Source organism: Anastrepha obliqua, chromosome 5 (assembly GCF_027943255.1).
Source record: "Anastrepha obliqua isolate idAnaObli1 chromosome 5, idAnaObli1_1.0, whole genome shotgun sequence".
Classification (NCBI taxonomy): Eukaryota; Metazoa; Arthropoda; class Insecta; order Diptera; family Tephritidae; genus Anastrepha; species Anastrepha obliqua.
This window is the reverse complement of record NC_072896.1, coordinates 125,444,696-125,465,362: the sequence shown is the minus strand read 5'-3', so window position 1 is coordinate 125,465,362 and position 20,667 is coordinate 125,444,696. Positions and strand designations below refer to the sequence as shown.

At 35.6% G+C, this 20,667-nt stretch overlaps 1 protein-coding gene across 1 annotated transcript in view; it reads right to left on the bottom strand.

Moving 5' to 3' along the window:
- Window positions 1-1,903: 1,903 nt before the first annotated feature.
- LOC129249329 (homeobox protein goosecoid) overlaps window positions 1,904-20,667 on the bottom strand; it is a 43,194-nt gene continuing 24,430 nt past the window's right edge. Inside the window, exon 3 of the mRNA XM_054889085.1 lies at window positions 1,904-2,323. Within this exon, the coding sequence (XP_054745060.1) occupies window positions 2,033-2,323 (291 nt within the window). The 3' untranslated portion in view covers window positions 1,904-2,032. The remainder of the gene's footprint in view (window positions 2,324-20,667) is intronic.

The window sequence follows — 20,667 nt, the reverse complement described above, 5'->3', positions numbered from 1 at the left end:
ATGGCTGAAAGGGGAGCGCTTGGCAGATATGCAGAGTAGCTGGAAAAAGAAATACCAATGGCACACCGAAACGGGCAACCCCTGCTCGAAGGTGTAGATAGTTTTCATGTATCACCAAGCTGGGATAAGCGGGCTGGCAACCTACTTATTCAAATCTAAATTGCTAACGAATCGTCAGATGTCCTATGCTCCACGAGGAGTTAAAGGAAAGCTTACTAGGTAGTGGAATATGTTTTGCGGTTAGATAAGAAAAACACAATTTTATGGTCTGAAATACACTTCATTATTCAGTACAGCCTCTCTAATCGTCAATATACGATAGCATCCAACGAGATTTTAATTTATGAACTCCATCCCTGAAGTGCGAATCTGGAAGGGCTGCAAAATACGCTTCCACAGCTGTTATAACCTTTTTCCACGCATGGAAGGTTGTAGGTCTGGATGTAGATGGCAGTCGCTAGAGGCCAAATCTGGTGAATACGGTGGATGTTCCAAAAATAATTTATTTTGGATTTTAATTCATGGATTTTAAGTATTGTCAAAATGATCTTGTGAAACTGTGCGTTGTCCTGGTGAAACAAATTTTTTTTTTTTTGGAGACGCAGCTTTCACGAACTTTTTCCTTCGCTGGTCTAAAAGATTAAAATATGATTCAGTGTTTATTGTTTTATCGGTTTCTAAGTAGTCCGCGGCGAATATCGCAGGCAATGGAACGATGAGCTGTATGAGCTTTACGACGACATAGATATAGCGCAGCGAATAAAGATCCAGTGGCTACGCTGGCTGGGTCATGTCGTCCGAATGGATACAAATGCTCCGACTCTGAAAGTATTCGATGCGGTACCAGGTGATGGTGGTAGAGGAAGAGGAAGACCTCCTCTGCGTTGGAAAGATCAGGTGGAGAAGGACTTGGCTTCACTTGGTGTGTCCAATTGGCGCCGGTTAGCACGAGAAAGAAAGGATGGGCGCGCTTTGTTAAACTCGGCCAAAATCGCGTAAGCGGTTATCGCGCCAATTAAGAAGAAGAATTAGTCCGCAAACAAAATTGCTGTCGCATCCCAATTGGCCGATTTCTGCACGCGAACTCATTTCGGATCCAAAGAACCAGGTTCACACCACTCTTTAGTCTTTAGTTTTAATTTAGTGTTATGGTGGTAGACCCAAGTTTTCGTTCTTAGCGAATGCCGTACCCAGTGGGCACACAGCTTCCTGAAACCCAATACTTTACTTAAAACCCTCCATTACACACTTTTTTCACCTAACCACACTCGTAATTCTCACTTCATGTATTCGCATATCATTGAACATGAAAAGTGGTTTTAAAAATAAACAGCAAAATAATGCTTCAAACTTCTCATGATCCCAGCAATTAAAGAAGGCTTCCAAACTCTTCAAAGTTACTCATATTTTATTTAATTGTATTTGTTTCTTTTTAATTAGTAATTACAATTGATCATTCGTTAACACCATTAATATTTACTATTCATATTTTAGCTAATAAATTTTTGCACATAAATTATTACATACTTAAAAAACACTCACACGCTTTTTATTTTACTTAAATACAAGAATTTTTTTCGTTTTCGACGAAAATTAAAAATCACATTAACGCACTCCAGCACTTGAAGCTTGTTTTATATTACAAATTTATTAGTATAATTTAAGGCGTTATAACAAACAAACACATTCCAATAAAAATAACAACAGAAACCCTTGCAAAATCGTTTAAGGCCCAATTAGCCATAGCTGCATTCATACAGTATTTTATAAACAGATTTGAAATACGCACTAAAAATAAGTTTATATCGAAAATAAACGGGCATACGTACTTACATACATACAAACTATTATTTATTTAAGAATGAGTGATGAAATTTACAGCTAGAAGCATTTGCATGCGTTGATTTAAAACTTTACAAACTCCATTTTCGCTAATTATAATTAAAAATTATAATTTACATATCATATTAAGATGAAGAGGAAAACCTACATTTACAACCTACATATTTACAAACGAATGGAAAGCATTCTTTTATGCCACCTCCAAGTCGGACGACTCGTCCGCGTCGCTGTTATAACTATTTGGATCGGTTTTGATATGATGACTTAGTTGACTGGCGTAGTCCTCGGCGGCACACTTCAGATTCGCCACAGCGGCCATTACAGCGCCGGTGCCATTAACAGGCCCCATGCCGGAGGCGCCAGTTACCCCTGTCGCTGTGTTGCCAGCGCCACCGCATTGTTCCTCTTGCAACTTACGCAGGCGCTCTTGTTCCTCACGCTTCTGTTTACGCCATTTTGCGCGGCGATTCTTAAACCAAACCTGAAACGACAACATGAAAACAAAAAGTAAATATTAGTCAGTTTTTTTTGCATGGGCGTACACGAATATTAAAGAATAAAAAAGAATGCGTACAAAAATATGCAGTTGAATTTATTTTTTAATATTTTAATTTGCTTACGAAACCCGGAAGACTCAGCGCAATCATTGCAGTTGTATGTCTTCGCGAGCTTTTGGTCTTTTATTTACGACTAAGTAGAAGAAAAATGAAGTAATCGCATAGCAACACAGCGGTGAATAGGCATCAAATTTAAATTCCATCCCTGGGCATGGAAACAAACAGGTGACTTAATTTGTGCAACCAACCAAAGGGAGGTTAGATGAACTAATAAAAGCCTGTGTTAAGCGCTACATAAACGAGACAGTTCAATATATACCATTTTTATAGTGTAAGACTTAAGGTTTAATTTGAGAGTAGGTTTTTGGGAAAAATAGAAGTAAATGCGCCGCAAAACGCATTTTTATGGGTTTCTACTCCCACTTTTCTCAAAACTATAACGCAGTGAGCATTTTAACCCCCGAATCACATTGAGTGTACAAGAATGCCTTGGAAATTACAAAATAAAAAATAAATAATTGGCGCTTCTGTTAGCTGTTTGGCCGAGCTCCCGCTCCTATTTGTGGTGTGCGTCTTAATGTTATTTCACAGATGGGAAATTAGTCCCATATAAAAAATTAGCAGACCTTTATTGAACGTCGGGACACTTCCTGTCTACCACATCGAAATAATCAATTTTGTGGCGCTGCAACCATTCGCGACACGTTAATGACCGACAGAAGTCGCATCATAAACTTACCACAAATGGCGTACAGCCCGCGAAAAAACTATAGCATCTCAAGATTTCGACAAGTTTGAACTAATTTGCTTTTTAACTATTTTTTATTTTCGCATAAAAATATAGCTCATTATCTAACAGAAAAAAATTCAAATTTAAACTTTATATAAATACTAGCTGACCCGGCTAACTTTGTTCCGCCCTAGAGGCAATAAAAAAGCAGACTTTTGATTTTATTAAGTTAATTTTTTATTAATCAAGTATTTCAATGAATCTTTAATAGATTGCACTCTTCAGTTAAGCACCTTGTGATACATGACATTTCTTGTTTTATTATCAGGTGCAAGAACAAATAACGCAGATGGTTTTCCGACCCGTTAACATGTCACATATAATTGACCATGTGAGAAACATTGATTTACAGATTCAGATTGAAAAAAGAGACATCTTCAAGTCTGCACTATCTTAATTACTTCCTCCAATCACATCTATCACATTCGAATAAAAATGTTTATCATGTTCGGACGTGTTAACACCTCGCTCTCGAGTGCAACCTCCTTAAAGTGGTAAATCTTTAATTTAAAAAATCTTTAGTTCGCGAAATAGACGCTTTAACGTGCTAAACACAACTTAGTATTGTTATTAAAAACAAAAACACAACAACATAAGTGAAATAAACAATATAAAAAATATACATAAAAACAACGATATAAACCAAATTAGAATGCCAGTAGAGCGCACTCCACCCCGTGAACGGAGTATACCGCTATCTACCGCGCAAACAACAAATTCAAGTCAGTGCTCAACTTACTCTGATAAAACAGAAATAGAAACAAGAGAAACTATGGCTAAAATAAGAGAATCAACAATTCCGCTATCGTGGAGTGATCAATGTAAAACACCAATAGCGTTAACGGCTAATCACCATCACGTGGAGAATCCGGTAATAAAGACTACCTTGGCGCCCTACAACTATCCGCAAGAGACAGCAGTAACATCATGCACGACAGCAACAGGTACTCACTACTCCATTATAACTACAACAGCAACAGCTCTAAGCTCAACAACAACAACAACTTCATCCACTTCTGCTAAACCAACCCACGCACCTTCAACTCCCTTTCAAACCGCAACACGCAGTGCTGAATGTAGCGCACCAACTACACTGATCGCATCGTCATCAACAGCAACGCACAATACAAGAATGCAATTGCAAAATGAAAAAAAAGACTTTGTGCAATCACAGTTAAAAAGAAACAGAGATAAGCAATCACCAAACAAACTCGAACTCTCAAACAATAACAAAAAACAAAAGAACAAAATGCAAACCTCTACACAAACAACTCTACAAGAGTATTGGTTAGGCAACCCAGCTTCATCAAATAGGTTCGATATCTTGGATGTAGATAACGGACCAAATATCAATGAGCCAGAAAGCAACCCAGCAGAAAAAGACCCAGGTACGCAGCGTGCACAAAAACCGCCACCAATATATGTACAACATGTAGAAAATGTGTGTACCCTAACAAATGCATTGAATTCCCTGCCAAATAATAAATTTGAAATAAAAGTTCTTAGCCGAAACGAAATTAAAATCCAACCGAAAGAAACAACACATTACACAAAAATAATAGACTTACTAAAACAAAAAAAACAAAATTTTATACATTTAGACCAAAAGAGCAACAAGGGTTTAGAGTATTTTTACGACAGATGCATCACTCGACTCCTATCGAAGATATAAAAAATGAACTTTTTGAACTAGGTCATGAAACAACAAATATTCACAACGTACAAATTAAAAACGCTTCGGGTATAAAACAACCTCTGTCACTATTTTCAATTGAACTAAAATTAAATGAAAACAATAAAGACATATACAGTATAACTCATCTACTCCACTGTAAAATTAGTTTTGAGCCACCACGTCAAAAAAGAACAATTCCTCAATGTACAAACTGTCAGAGATACGGACATACAAAAAACTACTGTATGGTAGATCCAGTCTGCGTTAAATGTGCTGGTAAACACAAGACAAATATGTGTAAAATTAAGAACAAAGCGGAAACAGACCAAATTAAATGTGCTCATTGTGGCGAAAACCATACAGCTAATTATAGAGGCTGCGAAATCTACAAAAAACTCCAAGTACAAAGATATCCGACACTACGCAAAAAAGAAATTCACGCCGCACAAGAACAAGGCAATAATGAACATCACCAGGAAAATCTCGGCACTAATACAAACCAAACCCTTATACCAGGCGTTTCTTATGCACAAGCAGCATCAACGAAAACATTAACAACATTTAACAACTCTAATAGTACCACATCAAGTATAGATGATTTAACTGAACTTAAAACTATGATGAAACAATTGATAACACAAATGGCCACCATGATGAACATTGTAACCATACTGGTATCGAAGCTAGATGGTCGCACTAAGTAAAATAAAAATAGCAATTTGGAACGCAAACGGACTTACGCGCCACGAACTAGAACTCAAGACTTTTATTCTAGACAAAGCAATTGATATTATGCTAATATCCGAGACTCATGCAACTCATAAAACTTTTGTAAATATACCCAATTACAACATACACTACACAAATCACCCAGATAACAAGGCTCACGGAGGAACTGCAATAATCATCAAAAAAACAATTAAATACCACGAACTTGATGGTTATAGAAAAAATAACATACAAGCAACGACAGTTTCAATAAATAGCTCAAATGGACCAATAACAATATCAGCAGTATACTGTCCGCCAAAATTCAATAACACAAAAGATCAATACCTGGAATATTTAAACGGACTAGGAAGTCGATATATCGCTGGAGGTGACTACAATGCAAAAAATTCTATTTGGGGATCAAGGTTAAACACTTCGAAAGGCCGAAAATTACTAGACGCTATAAGAGAAAATAATGCACACTTCATAAGCACCGGAGAGCCGACGTACTGGCCTACAGATATCAGAAAACAACCAGATTTAATTGATTTATGTATTGTTAAAAATATTCCACATGTTTGGAGCTATCATCGGATCATTCCCCACTTCTAATGACAATTCTTGGATCTCTGCACCAACAAACTTTTAGAGGACTATATAATAATAAAACAGACTGGAATTATTTCCGACAAAGTGTGGAAGCACAATTGACTATAAATATTTCATTGAAAACGGAAAACGAGATTGACTCAGCAATAGCTTTTTTCAACGATTCCATCATCAAAGCCCTCACCCTTTCGACACCAAATATAAAAATTCAACAAAAAGAGTCTATTCCAATACATATCAAACAAAAAATTCAACAAAAAAGGAAACTCCGTAAAAAGTGGCAAATTACTAAACATCCCGAAGATAAGGCAAAACTTAACAAATCAACAACCGAATTAAAAACATTATTAAAACAACACCAGGATAAAAAGCTTGAGAATTACATACATAACTTGGGGGCCACGGCAGTTAACAATTATTCCCTATGGAAAGCAACTAAAAATTTAGTCAAAGCAGTTCCACATAAACCTCCCATCAAAACACATCACGGAACTTGGGCAAAGACCAATAAAGAGAAGGCAAACACACTAGCTGAACACTTTAAAACAATATTCTCAAACGAAAAAGACAACCAGCACATTGAACAAAATGTAAATACGAGTAACCCAGAAAAGAGAATGAAAATGACAACCTCAGCAGAAATCAGATATCATTTGAAAAATCTGAACAGTAAAAAAGCACCGGGCTTCGATCTAATAAATGGTAAAATACTAAAAGAACTACCTGATGTAGCAATTACATATATACGACAAATTTTCAACAGCATATTAAGGACACAATGCTTCCCACGCCTCTGGAAAGTTGCACAAATAACGGCAATCCCCAAACCAGGTAAAAGTGCATCAGAAATGACATCATATCGCCCTATCAGTCTCTTGCCCATTCTTTCAAAAGTGTTTGAAAAAATACTCTTTGCCAGATTAGACAAAATTCTGATAGAAAAAAATATAATACCAAGCCATCAATTTGGATTTAGACGGCAGCATTCAACTGTGCAACAAGTCCACAGAGTTATAAACAAAATATTAAATGATATGGAAAATAAAAGGTTCTGCATAGCTGTCTACCTGGATATTGCAAAAGCTTTTGACAGGGTTTGGCATAAAGGACTACTACATAAGCTCAGCCAAATATTACCACGGAATCACTTCACCATTCTCAAAAGTTATCTGGAAAACCGACATTTCTTTATAAAGTTCGAAGACGACTGCTCAAGCATGATGCAAATGACAGCAGGTGTACCCCAAGGTAGTGTCCTAGGGCCTCTATTGTACTTGATATTTACAGCAGATATACCGATCCCAACCACAAAAAATTGCATGATAGCCACATTCGCGGATGACACGGTTTTAATGGCATCGGATAAAATAGAAAAAAACGCGACTGACATTCTTCAACAAACAATAAATAACACCGTATCATGGTTCGATAATTGGGGAATAGAAGTCAACAAAGATAAAACGGTACAAGTAATATATACAAACAGAAAGCCTAAGAAACATAAATTAACAATAAAAAACAATGAAATAAAAATCCTTCCTAGTGCAAAGTACCTTGGCATAACTATAGATGAAAAACTAAATTGGAAACGACATATACAAAACAAACGAAATGAAATCAAAAACAAGTTCAGACAATTATATTGGCTGTTGGCTAAAAATTCAAAACTAAGCCTTAACAACAAAGTAGTGATATATAAATCTATAATCTCACCCATTTGGAAATATGGCATTGAAATCTGGGGCACAGCAAAAAAAAACCAATATCAAAATAATTCAAAGGACGCAATCTAAAATACTTCGAACAATAACAAAAGCAGGCTGGTATATACCAAACGACGTGATCCACAGCGACCTCAATATCGACACAATAGATGACACAATTAGAAAATACAGCATCAAGCATATAAAACGACTAACAAATCATCAAAATGAACAAATGCGCAAACTACCACAATCGGAGAAAGCGGGAAAACGAAGATTAAAACGATTAACTCCAACAGAACTTACAATTTAACAAAACAATAAAGAAAAACAAAAATAATAATAATAATAAATAATAATAATAAATAATAGTAATAATTAATAATAATATAATATAATAATATAATGTAGCATAATCTGAAGCAAAATTGAATGCTTATCTAGCATTGGTTAGAGAACAAAGAATTCCAATACTACTTTAAAAATAATTACTTATTGTTAAAATTTAACAGATTGTAATTTAAAAAGGGAAATAAAAAAAAAAAAAAAAAAACATTCGGAAAAAAAAACAAAAAACAACATGAGGAACAACGGAAGCTTTAAGGGAGACTGGAAACTAGGCCTTTCCGGCTCCCAGCTACGAAGAATTGGAGATTCACAACCGATTTAATCATATATGTAAATATATAATATATTCATTTGAGCAAATAATTCGTTTCTTAGCACTGGCAAGGAAACATATTACTCTAGTATATAAGATTTGTAAACTTATTGTTAGTTTCTTATACAAGAAAGATTCAATAAATAAAGAAAAATGAAAAAAAAAAATTGATTCAGACCACAAACTTTCAAGAATTGGCCTTGTGATTTGTTAATGGTCATAGCGAATGCAAGACGGATCGGAAATTGAAGTCTTTTAAACTCAAACGGAAGATCGGTTGGGATCATCGGGATCCTCGGAAGGAGAACTTTATCACTTTCGAATTTTCCTTTGAGTATCGTCGCGTAAATCTCATTGTTCATTAATTTATTTACCACCAAACGCGTACCGTTGCAAAGTTTTGGTGGGCTTATGTTTCGAAGCATGATTACTACGGAGCAAACTTTTAGGCGTAAATTGTGCGGTGGTAAGCCAGGCACATCCAAGGAGTTTAAAAATTCAATTGGATAGTTGGTGGCTTCATCTTCATTTGATACAAAACACCTTGAGTCAGTGCGTATATCTTTCAATGTTCAGTTAAGTGCTTCTAATGCACGTTTATGCGCCATTGTGCATTCGTCCCAAATGATGATTTTCGATGCTGATAAAACTTTGGCCATTGCTGAGTTTTTTGAAATATGAGTTTTTGGTTCTTCAATTTTTTGAAGATTTAACGGCAATTTTAATGCTGAATGAGTCATACGGCATCCTTCTAACAATGTGGCTGCTATTCCAGAAGAAGCAACTGCAATCGCAATGTTGGATCTCGCACGAACAGTGGCTAAAATTACTGACATGAGGAATGTCTTACCAGTTCCACCAGGGGCATCAAGGAAATATAAACCACCATCTCCATCATTAATTGCCTTCATTAATGTACCATAAACTTCTTTTTGTTAGCGATTCAACAGTGGTACATTCGTTTGAACTACTAAATCTAATTCCTGGTGATCATATTCACGTTCCCGTTCCAACTCTCGATTAAATGCGTCATTCATTTCACGATTTGGCGCTGGCATTCCTAACCTGACTAATAAACTACCGCATATAAGGTAACACATGTCTGCGATCAAGAGTAAAGCCCGATTATGTATCTCCTCATTCATCTCAAGATCCGGATTTCACGAATTTGATGTAAAATATCTTCTGACATATTATCCTTGTATTTATGCCATAGGATGGGTTCGATGGAAAGTATGTCGAAATGATGATAGCAAATAATGTGCGTATCTGACTTAGAGATGCAGAGAAAATGGCTTCAACGATTGTCGTATCCCAATGGGTATCGTTTTCTAGTAAATTGAGTTCTTCACATGCAGCACGATATCACGATACCATTAACAGTCCGTAGTGACTCAAATGACGTTGGCGACTCAGTAGAACGCACATCCGGATAACCAGTTACCGTATCACCTTGCTTCCGTCGTTGAAAATTCTTCGATGAAGCATTTCAAGTGTAATAATACAATATTACCAAATTGTCTACTTAACCATAGACAAAATTACGTTTAGCTGCCATTTGCGTTTTGTTATTCCATATCAGATGCGTTTTTGTTATACCACATTTTATAGTGACTTCACGGAAACGCGTTCGAATGGGATAAAAAGTATCCTATGTCCGTCTCCTGGTTCTAAGCTACCTCTCCATTAATTTTCAGCCAAATCGGTTCAGCCGTTCTCGAGTTATAATAAATAGACTAACATGACTTTCTTTTATATATATAGATTAAAAAATTTCCACAAACTTTTTAATTTTTATTCAAAATTCTATGATTTTTACTTCGAATTTTTAGAAAAAATGTGTAACTTATTGAGTGCTAGTATAATTATATTTTTTTTTTTACGCATTTTCTCCATATAACAAATGCACGATATTTTTTTTATATGGAGTAGATAAGCAACACTGGCGGGAACAGAATTTAACAAGCTATAAACTGCATATCAAAAACTAAAATTTCTTAAATTCTAAGTAAAAATCGTGATATTTTGATAAAAAATTAAAAGTTTGTGACACCTTTCTATTTTTTATATGAAGTAATATAAATATGAATTTATATGGTTTTTGTTAGAAAATGAGCTATATTTTTATAAAAAAAATTATTAGCAGCTAAAAAAGCAAAATAGTGCTTGTAAAACTTGCGTAATTTTATTTTAAAATTTTAATTAAAAATTTTGAAACAAATTAAAACGGCCTTGAAAAAAAAGTTGTCAAATCTTTATAAATATTCCACAAAGCATGTAACTGGGATTAATGTGGCGCTTTTTATAGAAAGAACTGTGTTTTTATAAAAAATTAATGAAACGAAAAAATAAATAAAATTATAAATTAAAAAATTTATAAAAATAAAAAGTAAATAGGAAATTAATAAAAAACCAAAACTTGTCAAAATTTTTAGATTCATAGTTTTTTCGCGAGCTGTATATTGGACTCAAGTAGCGACACGTTCCGAAAATAAATATGCGGCGACAAATGTAAATATGAGTAGTTCTTTACAGATAACTAAGCTTACCGCATGAATATTATTTGTTATGTTTTTTGTTTTTTGGTTTTACACCGTTGCCCTCTGCATTTCTTTTCCATATCTTATGGCTTCAAAAACACTTTCATTCGTTTTTCAAATTAAATTTTCATAAGACGACTTTGGATGCTCGTGAAAAAGCATGAAAAAAAAAACAAAGAAAAACATCACGTGGCCTCTGCGGTTATGCATAAAAGCAGCTTGCCGTTTCGCGTTTGGTATTTTCTCTAGTCGTTTTGTAATTTTTATTCCCATTTTGTTGAATTGCCAACACTGATTTGGCTTCCATCCTCGTCGCTTTATCTTTGAATCCGTGGCACACAACACACCACATTTTTACATTATTTTTTCCAGGCATTTCTTAGATACTTTTGTTGTAGTTATTTCAATTACTTTCTATTAAAGTTTGCTCAGCATGGATTTGCTGCTTACGCATTGCTAAGCTTGACCTTTTATGCCTTACTGCCCCCACCCTCAACGTCGCTTCAAAATTTTTGCTCTTCATCGCTTCATTTGCGCTGCACTTTTGTAATATTTAAATTACAGTTTCCTTCGCTTAGAGCTTCTTTTCGCGCACTTTCATTTGCTTCCTGCCTAATTAGGCGGTTTATTATAATTGTAATTAATTTTTCTTACACTGCTTTTTACAAGTGCCGTATTTTTCATCATCTTTTCCCCTTCAGTGCTTGGATGCTTGCTTACTTTTGCTCAACATTCATTCTTACTGAGTCTATGTTGCTATGCGTAACGTAGAACTTTTCTTAATACGCCCACCCGCGTTGGAAAAGTTTTCTGGAAGCGTTCGAGCGGAAGTTGCAAATTGGTCTTTTAATTAAAAGAAAAGCGTCGCAAGAGGCCAACAGGGAGGCAAGAAAATACAAACCAAAAAAAGCAAACAGCCAACTGGCGAAGGAGCTGCTTCAGAAAAGGGTAAAGAAAATTTCACTGCACCATCTTTCACTAATTTATTTAAAAACAAATTGTTTAAAGGTAGCGTTGTGCGGATGCCTCTTCGCCTGATTTACTCCATTTAAATGCAAGTAGGTCTCATGATGCAGAGCAAGTTTGCTCATTCAATTAATTTCCGTCCATTGAAATTTGGATTAACTTTTCATCTGGTTGCAATTAAAAGGAAAGCATTTTGTATTTGGTTTTATTTGCTTGAAGAAAACAATGTTGTGTAAATAACTTAAGGGTTAAATACTACAAATGCGCACACACACACAAGCATACGCATAAAATTTCAATACACGCCTAGATGTGCAAGTAGATGTGCCTTTGGTGATTGGCGCAAATCGTGCATTCCCCCTTAATTTGCTCCCAATACATCCCGGCATACTCATCTTCACTGCTTTGTGGGTGGAGCTTCATATCGCTTAAATGTCGATGGGTGGTTGTAGCCTCATTGACCATTTTAACAGCATCATCGGATATACACACACACATACATATGCGTGGATGTACGAGCATACTCATACATCTATGTTATTTATTTTGTTATTTTGTTTGCAGTTGTGCGCGTTACGGTTTGTTGAATTAAGTGTTGCTGAATTTGGCCCTTATTTGTTATCTGTTTTTACACCCATACAAGCCCACCGCCTTGTCCTATGCATGCTGGTTATTTACACCCACCTCTTGCACCTTAGCACTTACACCCTCTACCGTGTTCGAAACAATAAAGAAAATAATTTAAAATCAACAAAAGTGTGGAGCGTATTTTTCTAACTCTTAATTGAAAAATAAAAAATATCAGCTGTTGTTGTTATTGATAGTAGTTTATCAATTTTGTTTAAGTTTTTTTTTTTTTCATTGTTGTTATGCGCACAACTGCATTTCCTGTGCATACAATTCAAAGTATATTTTTGAATTGGCATATTCGGGTGCAGTGAAGTGATTTTATCAGAACAGTGCATGCAGTTTAAAAATCAACCAACAATACAATAAACAATATTTTTCTTTCTACAGCTCGTTACTCAATTTAGAATTGACGAATATTATTTTACACTATTAAAAAGAAGAGTAGGCATATAGAACTCCAAATATTGGGAAAATAATTTAAATTTTCCGTTGATCTGGGAAACCCTTTGTTAGAAATGAATTTATGCTAGAGCTCAACATCAATCCGTTCAAGCTTAGGCCTATGCGCCGCTGATATTTCAAAAGACAAATTAGGACAACTATAACTATGCATCTGGCCAGTGAAAGATGAGGAAGAGGAAGACACTCTAGATGAGAAAGAGGAAGCGACTCTTGCACCTCCTGTGACATTGTCTTGCTCTATCCAAACATAGATTTACTATTTTCGGTAGACAATTTTTTAATGAATTGGATCATCTCAGTATTGTGGGAATCACAGTACACCCTGGTTTTAGAAGATACAGCGTTTGCTTTTTGAACCACCTATTTTTTTGAGAATGGTAACACAACGCTATACGCTTCAACAAAATTGGGAAATATTCGAAAATGAGCGAGGAGCCGCGGTTACAGTAAATGGCGAGCGTTACCGTGACATGCTCAACGAGTTGTTTCCAAAAATTGAAGAGGATGACATGGACGACATTGTCACACTGCCAAAGTTACACTCAAACTTTTGGCTACCGTTTTTGAAAACCGAATAATCAGCCGAAATTCCAATATCAATTGGCCGCCTCGGAGCTGTGATTTAAGATCGTTGGACTATTTTTTGTAGGGAGCCGTTAAGGACAAATGCTATGCGAACCATCTAGAGACGATTGTTGCCTTGAAACACGAAATCGAAGTTGCCATTCATGAAATTGGAGCACAAACAATCGAAAATGTGCTTAAAAATTGGGTTGATCGAATGGCCTACTATAAAGCCAGTCGTGGCAGTCGTTTGAACGATATTATTTTTCATTCATAAATGACAATGTTCAATCTTCAAAATAAAAAAAGTTTCAAAAAAAAATTAATTAGTTTTTTCTTTATAGCCGATTCAAAAAGCAAATTTTACAAGGCCCACCCTATATAAGCTCCCCACGTGGCATCGCAATGGGCTATGAGCCCGAGTGTGTCCCACAGTGGACAACCGCTTAAACTACTACTTTTCCCTTTAGAGATCGGCATGGCATTCAATGGAAGTTTAACCACATCATGCTGAAATATCGAGCCCTTGCCGATAACATCTGCTTACTCTCACTCAAGCTGTCTGATCTTAAGGCTATGACAACGACCTTGCATCCGCTGATATAGGTGTTGGGCCAAGAGAATGCAAAACGAAGTCTACACTTGGTATTTTTGCGCCTCTATGGCAAAACAACAACACAGCGTTAGTACCAAATTAAGGATATTCAATGCGTGCATTAAATCTGTGTCGCTATATGGGTGTATCACTTGGAAAGTTACAGTGACAATCACAAAACGTCTGCACACTTCCACCAACCGTTGCCCCCAACGCATACAACGAATCTTCTGGGCCCGCAAAATAAGTAACTCCGAGTTGCTTAGAATAACCAGTCAAGTCGAGAATAGTGCATAGAAGTGAGTAGAGGGAAATGGCAATGAATTGGCCGCACACTTCGAAAGGATGACGGCAACGTGACCAAACATCTGTTATGATGCAACCATTCCAACAAGTAGGGTATGCTGTTGAGAGACTTCGTATAAACTGGATAAGGTCAACCGAATCCGAAATCGCAACTGTCGGTAGCGTTCTGAAGTAGTTGACGCCCTATGCTCCACCAGGAGTTAATAGTACATATATATATCAGTAAGAAAGTAAGTATTTTCAATTTGAAAGAATAAATTAAAATTAAATAAAATTGAATCACTTTTGTAGACTCTAATAATATGATATAAAAAATACTTCCCGTGCTTGATAATCACTAATTTAATCTGACGTTTACCGTAAAATCCAAACCGTGCAATTTTTTTACTTATCCGCTATCCTTTGCACAATCACCGTTTCCAGTTTAAATTCACACACACTCACTCTTCTATATGCACATGTTTGCATTGTGTGTGTATTCCGTGAAGAGTCGAAGCACTCTGAGCACCTAGGTAACCTTTGATGACATCAAAGCTCTTGTATACGTGCATATACATGCTCCCATACAAACACGCATATAATATTATATTTGGCAGAGCGCAAAACAGCAATGGAGGGGGTGTTGAAATTCTTCATGAATATACATTCATACATGCATACATATATATTTGTAGCAAGTGTGAGTGGTTGCATGCGAATTTAGAATTTAGACTATTGAAACTTACACAAATCAACATTTAATTTGATGCGCAGCTATCAAAATTCTTACTCACAGTTGTCAATTCACATTTGTCAATTTGACGCTTATACGATATACATAGTTTTCTGTTCTATTGTTTCTATACACACATACATACATGTAGTATATTATAATATACTATTATGCAATACCTATTTTATATTACCTAGGGATTATTAAGCAGAGGCTGCTCCTTATATGTTAAACTTTCTGGCAGATACGTTTCTCTTTCTATTTGCGAACAGATTATGAGAGTAGTGAAATGTGAATGAGGGATGAACTCTGGCTCAAACCCCATTTTGTTCATATTTGAATACATACATTACCATGCTTGAATGCTGATTTGTTTTACATATGTATTCCGTGTGGTCGCCTGGAGCTCATTTGATGGTTCTGCATCCGCTGGATAGGATTATAAGGCAAATACCATATTTTCGATATTCAATGGATCGGCATCAACGACACAATTAGAATAGGAAATGCAGTACTCTTTGATAGCTTCTAGCACAGGTGTTTATGCGTGCGCTAATTGACCCTTAGGTCGTTTTAATATAAGTGAGAAATGAGAAAATTTGGAGAGTTTCCCCTTAACAGCCTTTAAGATACTGTAAGATAATTTCTCATATCCTAGAGACCGTATATTTTTAGCTCTCTTATTACAATAACAACTACTTATATGAAAAAAAAAACAATAGTAGGTCAACACTAAATATAATTTTGCTCCAAGTTTTATAAAAATTAATGAGCTCTCATAGGAAAGTATAAATATAAAATTATCAATTTAAATGTATAATAATTGTAAATTATTGATATTAACATAATTATAATTATTGGATGGTCAGAAAATTAAAGTGGTAACGCCTGGCGCAGCCCAAGGATTTATTCTCGGCACAGATCTTTGGAATCTGAGACAAGATCTTGGGCATAGAAATGCCAGATACGCGGACGATATAGCGGCGGTTATATCAGCGCGATACACCGAGAACGTCAGAAGGAAGCTGAACCAAATCATTATAAGGACCCTCATGCCACGCAGTTACCCAAACAGCGAAGGACACGTGAATGTTAAGCAGACTAATGACAAACATCTGTGAGCCAACACAGAGCAAAAGAAGGCTGATCATGGCTACCACAAACTCAATACTTTTGTAGAAGTATGGGGAGTTACCCTAAACGGCAAATCTAAGCGCAAAGCACTGGAGGCTATACAACGAACAGCCTCACTCAGAGTTGCCTCAGCCAGAGTTCTGACGCTGTAGCCTTTGTGATCAGCGGGGACATACCCGTTGGCCTCAAGGCCCGGGAACGAATATGTGTGTGAAAAGAAAAAACACGCCACCACTAGCGCGTGGAATGGAGATGTCAAACCATGCAGCAGTGGCAAAGCCGATGGGATACAGATGACGGTGAAACTCCGGGTAAGAGAACTATTTCAGGACTCAGTTCCTCTCAGCATATAACCAGCAAAATGCTTAAACGCGAGGGCAACTGGAATGCGGTTAAAAGACACATTGAAGACGTATGGCGAAAAAAAGTTAGACCTCGACACTGTACAACAAAGCGAAGCCTCACAGACGGAGACATGAAACTGTCTTCCTTTAGCATGAAACTGTCTACAAATATGGTGGGCCCACATACCTATTTCATGTTTACCGCTCCGGGGTCCTCCCCGCGGAGGAGTAGCGGGAAGGGAGTCTCCCCAGAAGCGGAAAAACGATTGTTTTAGTGGCCATACTACTCAACGCGGTAGACGACGGTCACTGTAAGTGCTTGAATTTTGTTTATTTACGCCCAGCTTTTAACGTCTGCTGGATTTTCAATTTCTTGTCCAAAAACTTTATACGGAAAGGAAATATAAAATAAAAAAAATGGTATTCCCTCCATTAAGGGTATATTTTGGACTATCACCAATAGATATTCACTTAAATTTATTTATAATTTCTTTACTTATAATTTCCCCATTAACTAAATACAAATTTTTTCTCAACATAATACAATTTTCGATAAAAATTTTGATTTTGATTTTTTAACTGATACCTCCCAGTTGCTCCTCAGTCGGTAATGACAAACTTCCGAGTGTATTTCTGCCATAAAAACAGCCAAATTGCCATTCGGAGACGGCGTAAAACTGTAGGTCCCTCCATTTATGGAAAAAAAGCACCAATAGGAGGAAAAGCTAGGTCGAACACCTGACAAAAGTGTGCGCGCCAATTATATGCATATATTTTTATATATTCTAATAAGCAAAATTATATAATATTATATTTATGACACTCATACAAGCAAAGTCGAACACTGAAATGTAAATAAACATTATGCAATGTTGTATCAACTAATTTTGGCGGATTTTACCTCTTAACTATGTAAATATTTTAAATACCACAAAAATGCTAATTATATTTATTACATTATTAAATATATCGTCCGCATTAATTTTACTCAAAATAGTGCAGCACACTTCACTGCAAATAAAGCTGATGGACAAAAAAAATCATTCCCAATCATTAATTATAAAATTTGCGGCTAATTAAAACCGGTAATATTTAAATACCCAAAGTTAGTTGATATTGGAAATTATGAAGTAAACACAAAAAAGTGAAATCGCATATGAAAGGGCTTCATTAAAAAATCACATATGTATGTATATTATTTAGAAAAAATAGCTAGAAAAAAGTCGCGCAGTCATAACATATTAAACGGATCAGCGCAGGGCCGGCTTGACGCGGCGCACTAATCCCATAATTTTTCCAATCAACAGAATTCTCCCATTTTTTCGCCACAACATTTCGTACTCTTTCTCCTACGTGCACAACCGTTATGAAAGCATTGTTTCAACGGTTTTACATTATTCGTGACTGCATAAAAAATCCATGACTAAAACAAAATTTTAATAACCGCAGGCTTGTGGCTAACTAACACACACACACGCGCACATATGGACACTAAAACACACATACACACATACACGTAAGTTTACGTATGCACACCTAAAACTCGTGATTTCTATGCGTCTGTATGTCTGTGTGTGCATTGAAGTTCTTTATTTGTGTATGGATCGGTGTGATTGTGAGCCTGTGTGTGTTTTGAAATAACGGTAAGCGGCCATTGTTATGAAAATGTTGGCTTAGTGGTGCAAAATATCCAAACTCAATTTTTCAAATTAAATAAACAGAAATTTTAAGCGCTTTATGGCAGCCACGGGCGCTGCGGGCATCACAGAATGAAATAGAAAATGGAGAAATACATATAGCACATACAAATATACCTATGTGTGTATGTAAGAGTTTATATGCAAAGTGCTGACGCTTACGTTTTCGTATTTACATGCACTTTTGACAACTTGGTGATTAAAGAAAAGTTTCATAAAATATTTATGACAGTATCAAAATATTAGGAAAGGATCAAAACCCCACTTGGAATAAGTGCACACCGTTATAAGGCACAATTCTTTTTCAAATTCTAACCTACAGTCGAATATACAAACATTTCTCAAGTTACGAAGTCGATCATAAAGTAATAAGGAGCCTCTGATTGTATAGGATTTAACAAATTTCCCCCCATAAATTGTTTTGTTCTCAAGAAATTGTTCTCTTATCATAATTGTTCTCTCGTCCGCTTGCAATTATTTAGAAGGAGGCTGTACTCATAAAGAGACCCCTACCGAGGAGTAAGTATGTAAAGGTGCTTCCTCGGAATCCAGATTGTGGGATGATAGTTAATTCATTGGAATAGTATTCATTTATGCACAGGGCAATTAACTTCAAAAACCAAAAAAAAAACCATTTAACAATTTTTGAAGGTATTAAGAACTTCTTTCTGCAATCATAGTCCATTGAGCATATTCAGGATTAAGAATGTGTACCACAAGTCAAAAATAAAAGTGTCGCAACGAAATTTCGAATTAAAAAAAATTCAAATCACAAAATCGTACCCTGTAGAAATAAATAAAGTAACGAAAAGTGCAAAATGTCGAACAAAATATGGAATCTTAGGGATCCGAACCATAAGTCAAAAATAAAGGTGCCGAAATAAAAAAAAATACCAAATATGCAAAATATCAAAAATGTCAAATAATTTTCAAGTTTAGTGTAATTTTTTGAACATTTAAAATTTTTTTTATTATTACAATGCCGGTCGTATCGAAGATTTACCTTATAGAGTATCGATTTTGATGATTTTCATAAAATACTTTATAGGATTGATAAATACTCAGCTGACAAATGTTCACTGCTTTAGCTGTCTACATGGAACTTTAAAGAGCAATCTCGTACCTAAACATGAGAGCTATAGTGACCCGATCGTAATAATTTTCGCTGTTAACCCTCTAGCCATAAGAAGTAAAAATATTGAGATATTAGCTGAAGGTCAAATACTCACTTTTTATACATATTTTTTAGGATTTTTTTTTTTAAGAAAATAAAATAATTAAAAAAACATATCTTTTTGCAAAAGTCCGCCATTTTGTTATTTTTCAAAAAAATTTCCCATTGTCACACCTGCCAGAATGTCAAGCCTACAGAATAATAATCAGTTTAACTTTTTCGTTTCAGATGTCCTGAAGAGCCAAAATCAAGTTGGCAAACCACTTATCTTTTTTTTAAGACGCTTACTTTCGTGCCACACTACTACAAAAAAATATGCGAAAAAAATTGTTTTTGTATATGATACTATTTGATGTCAATAATAACATAATATAAAATCAAAACGAGCGCATTTTATTTTCTTAAAAAAAAAACAATCCAAAAAATATTTATAAATTAATGAGTATTTGACCAAACTACTTACTACCTGAAAGAATGGAAGAGTTTTAACGCAAAATCTCATAACTGAAGAATCAGTTGCATGGGAGCTATGATGAACAAAATGACCAAATGACAAATGATAAAAGGTTTCCAGTGTTTTGAATTAAAACAGAATATCTCGAAAAGCAAGGACCTAGTTCGTGTTCATGCAAACGGACAGGGCAGACAGGTAGCAGTTCCTAATTACTACTGGATTCATACAGACAGAAAGGACAGATAGGCTTAGCCGAAAGAAATCGACGATCTGAGCTTTTTGGTGTAGCTTTTTATGGATTTATCTATAAGACACCTCCTTTGTGAGGTAATGGATTTTTAACAGATATGGCGGATAGCGCATTCTAAACTAACGACGTTAAGCTCATTTATAAAAGTCGCAGGATGGCTTAACCCTTTCAGTCCGAACGGGACTTATATGTCCCGGCAATGTTTGAAGATACCTACAATTTGGATGGGACAAAAGACTTTTATTTCACCCATTGCAACTATTAAACATATAAAATAATTTGTATTTCCGT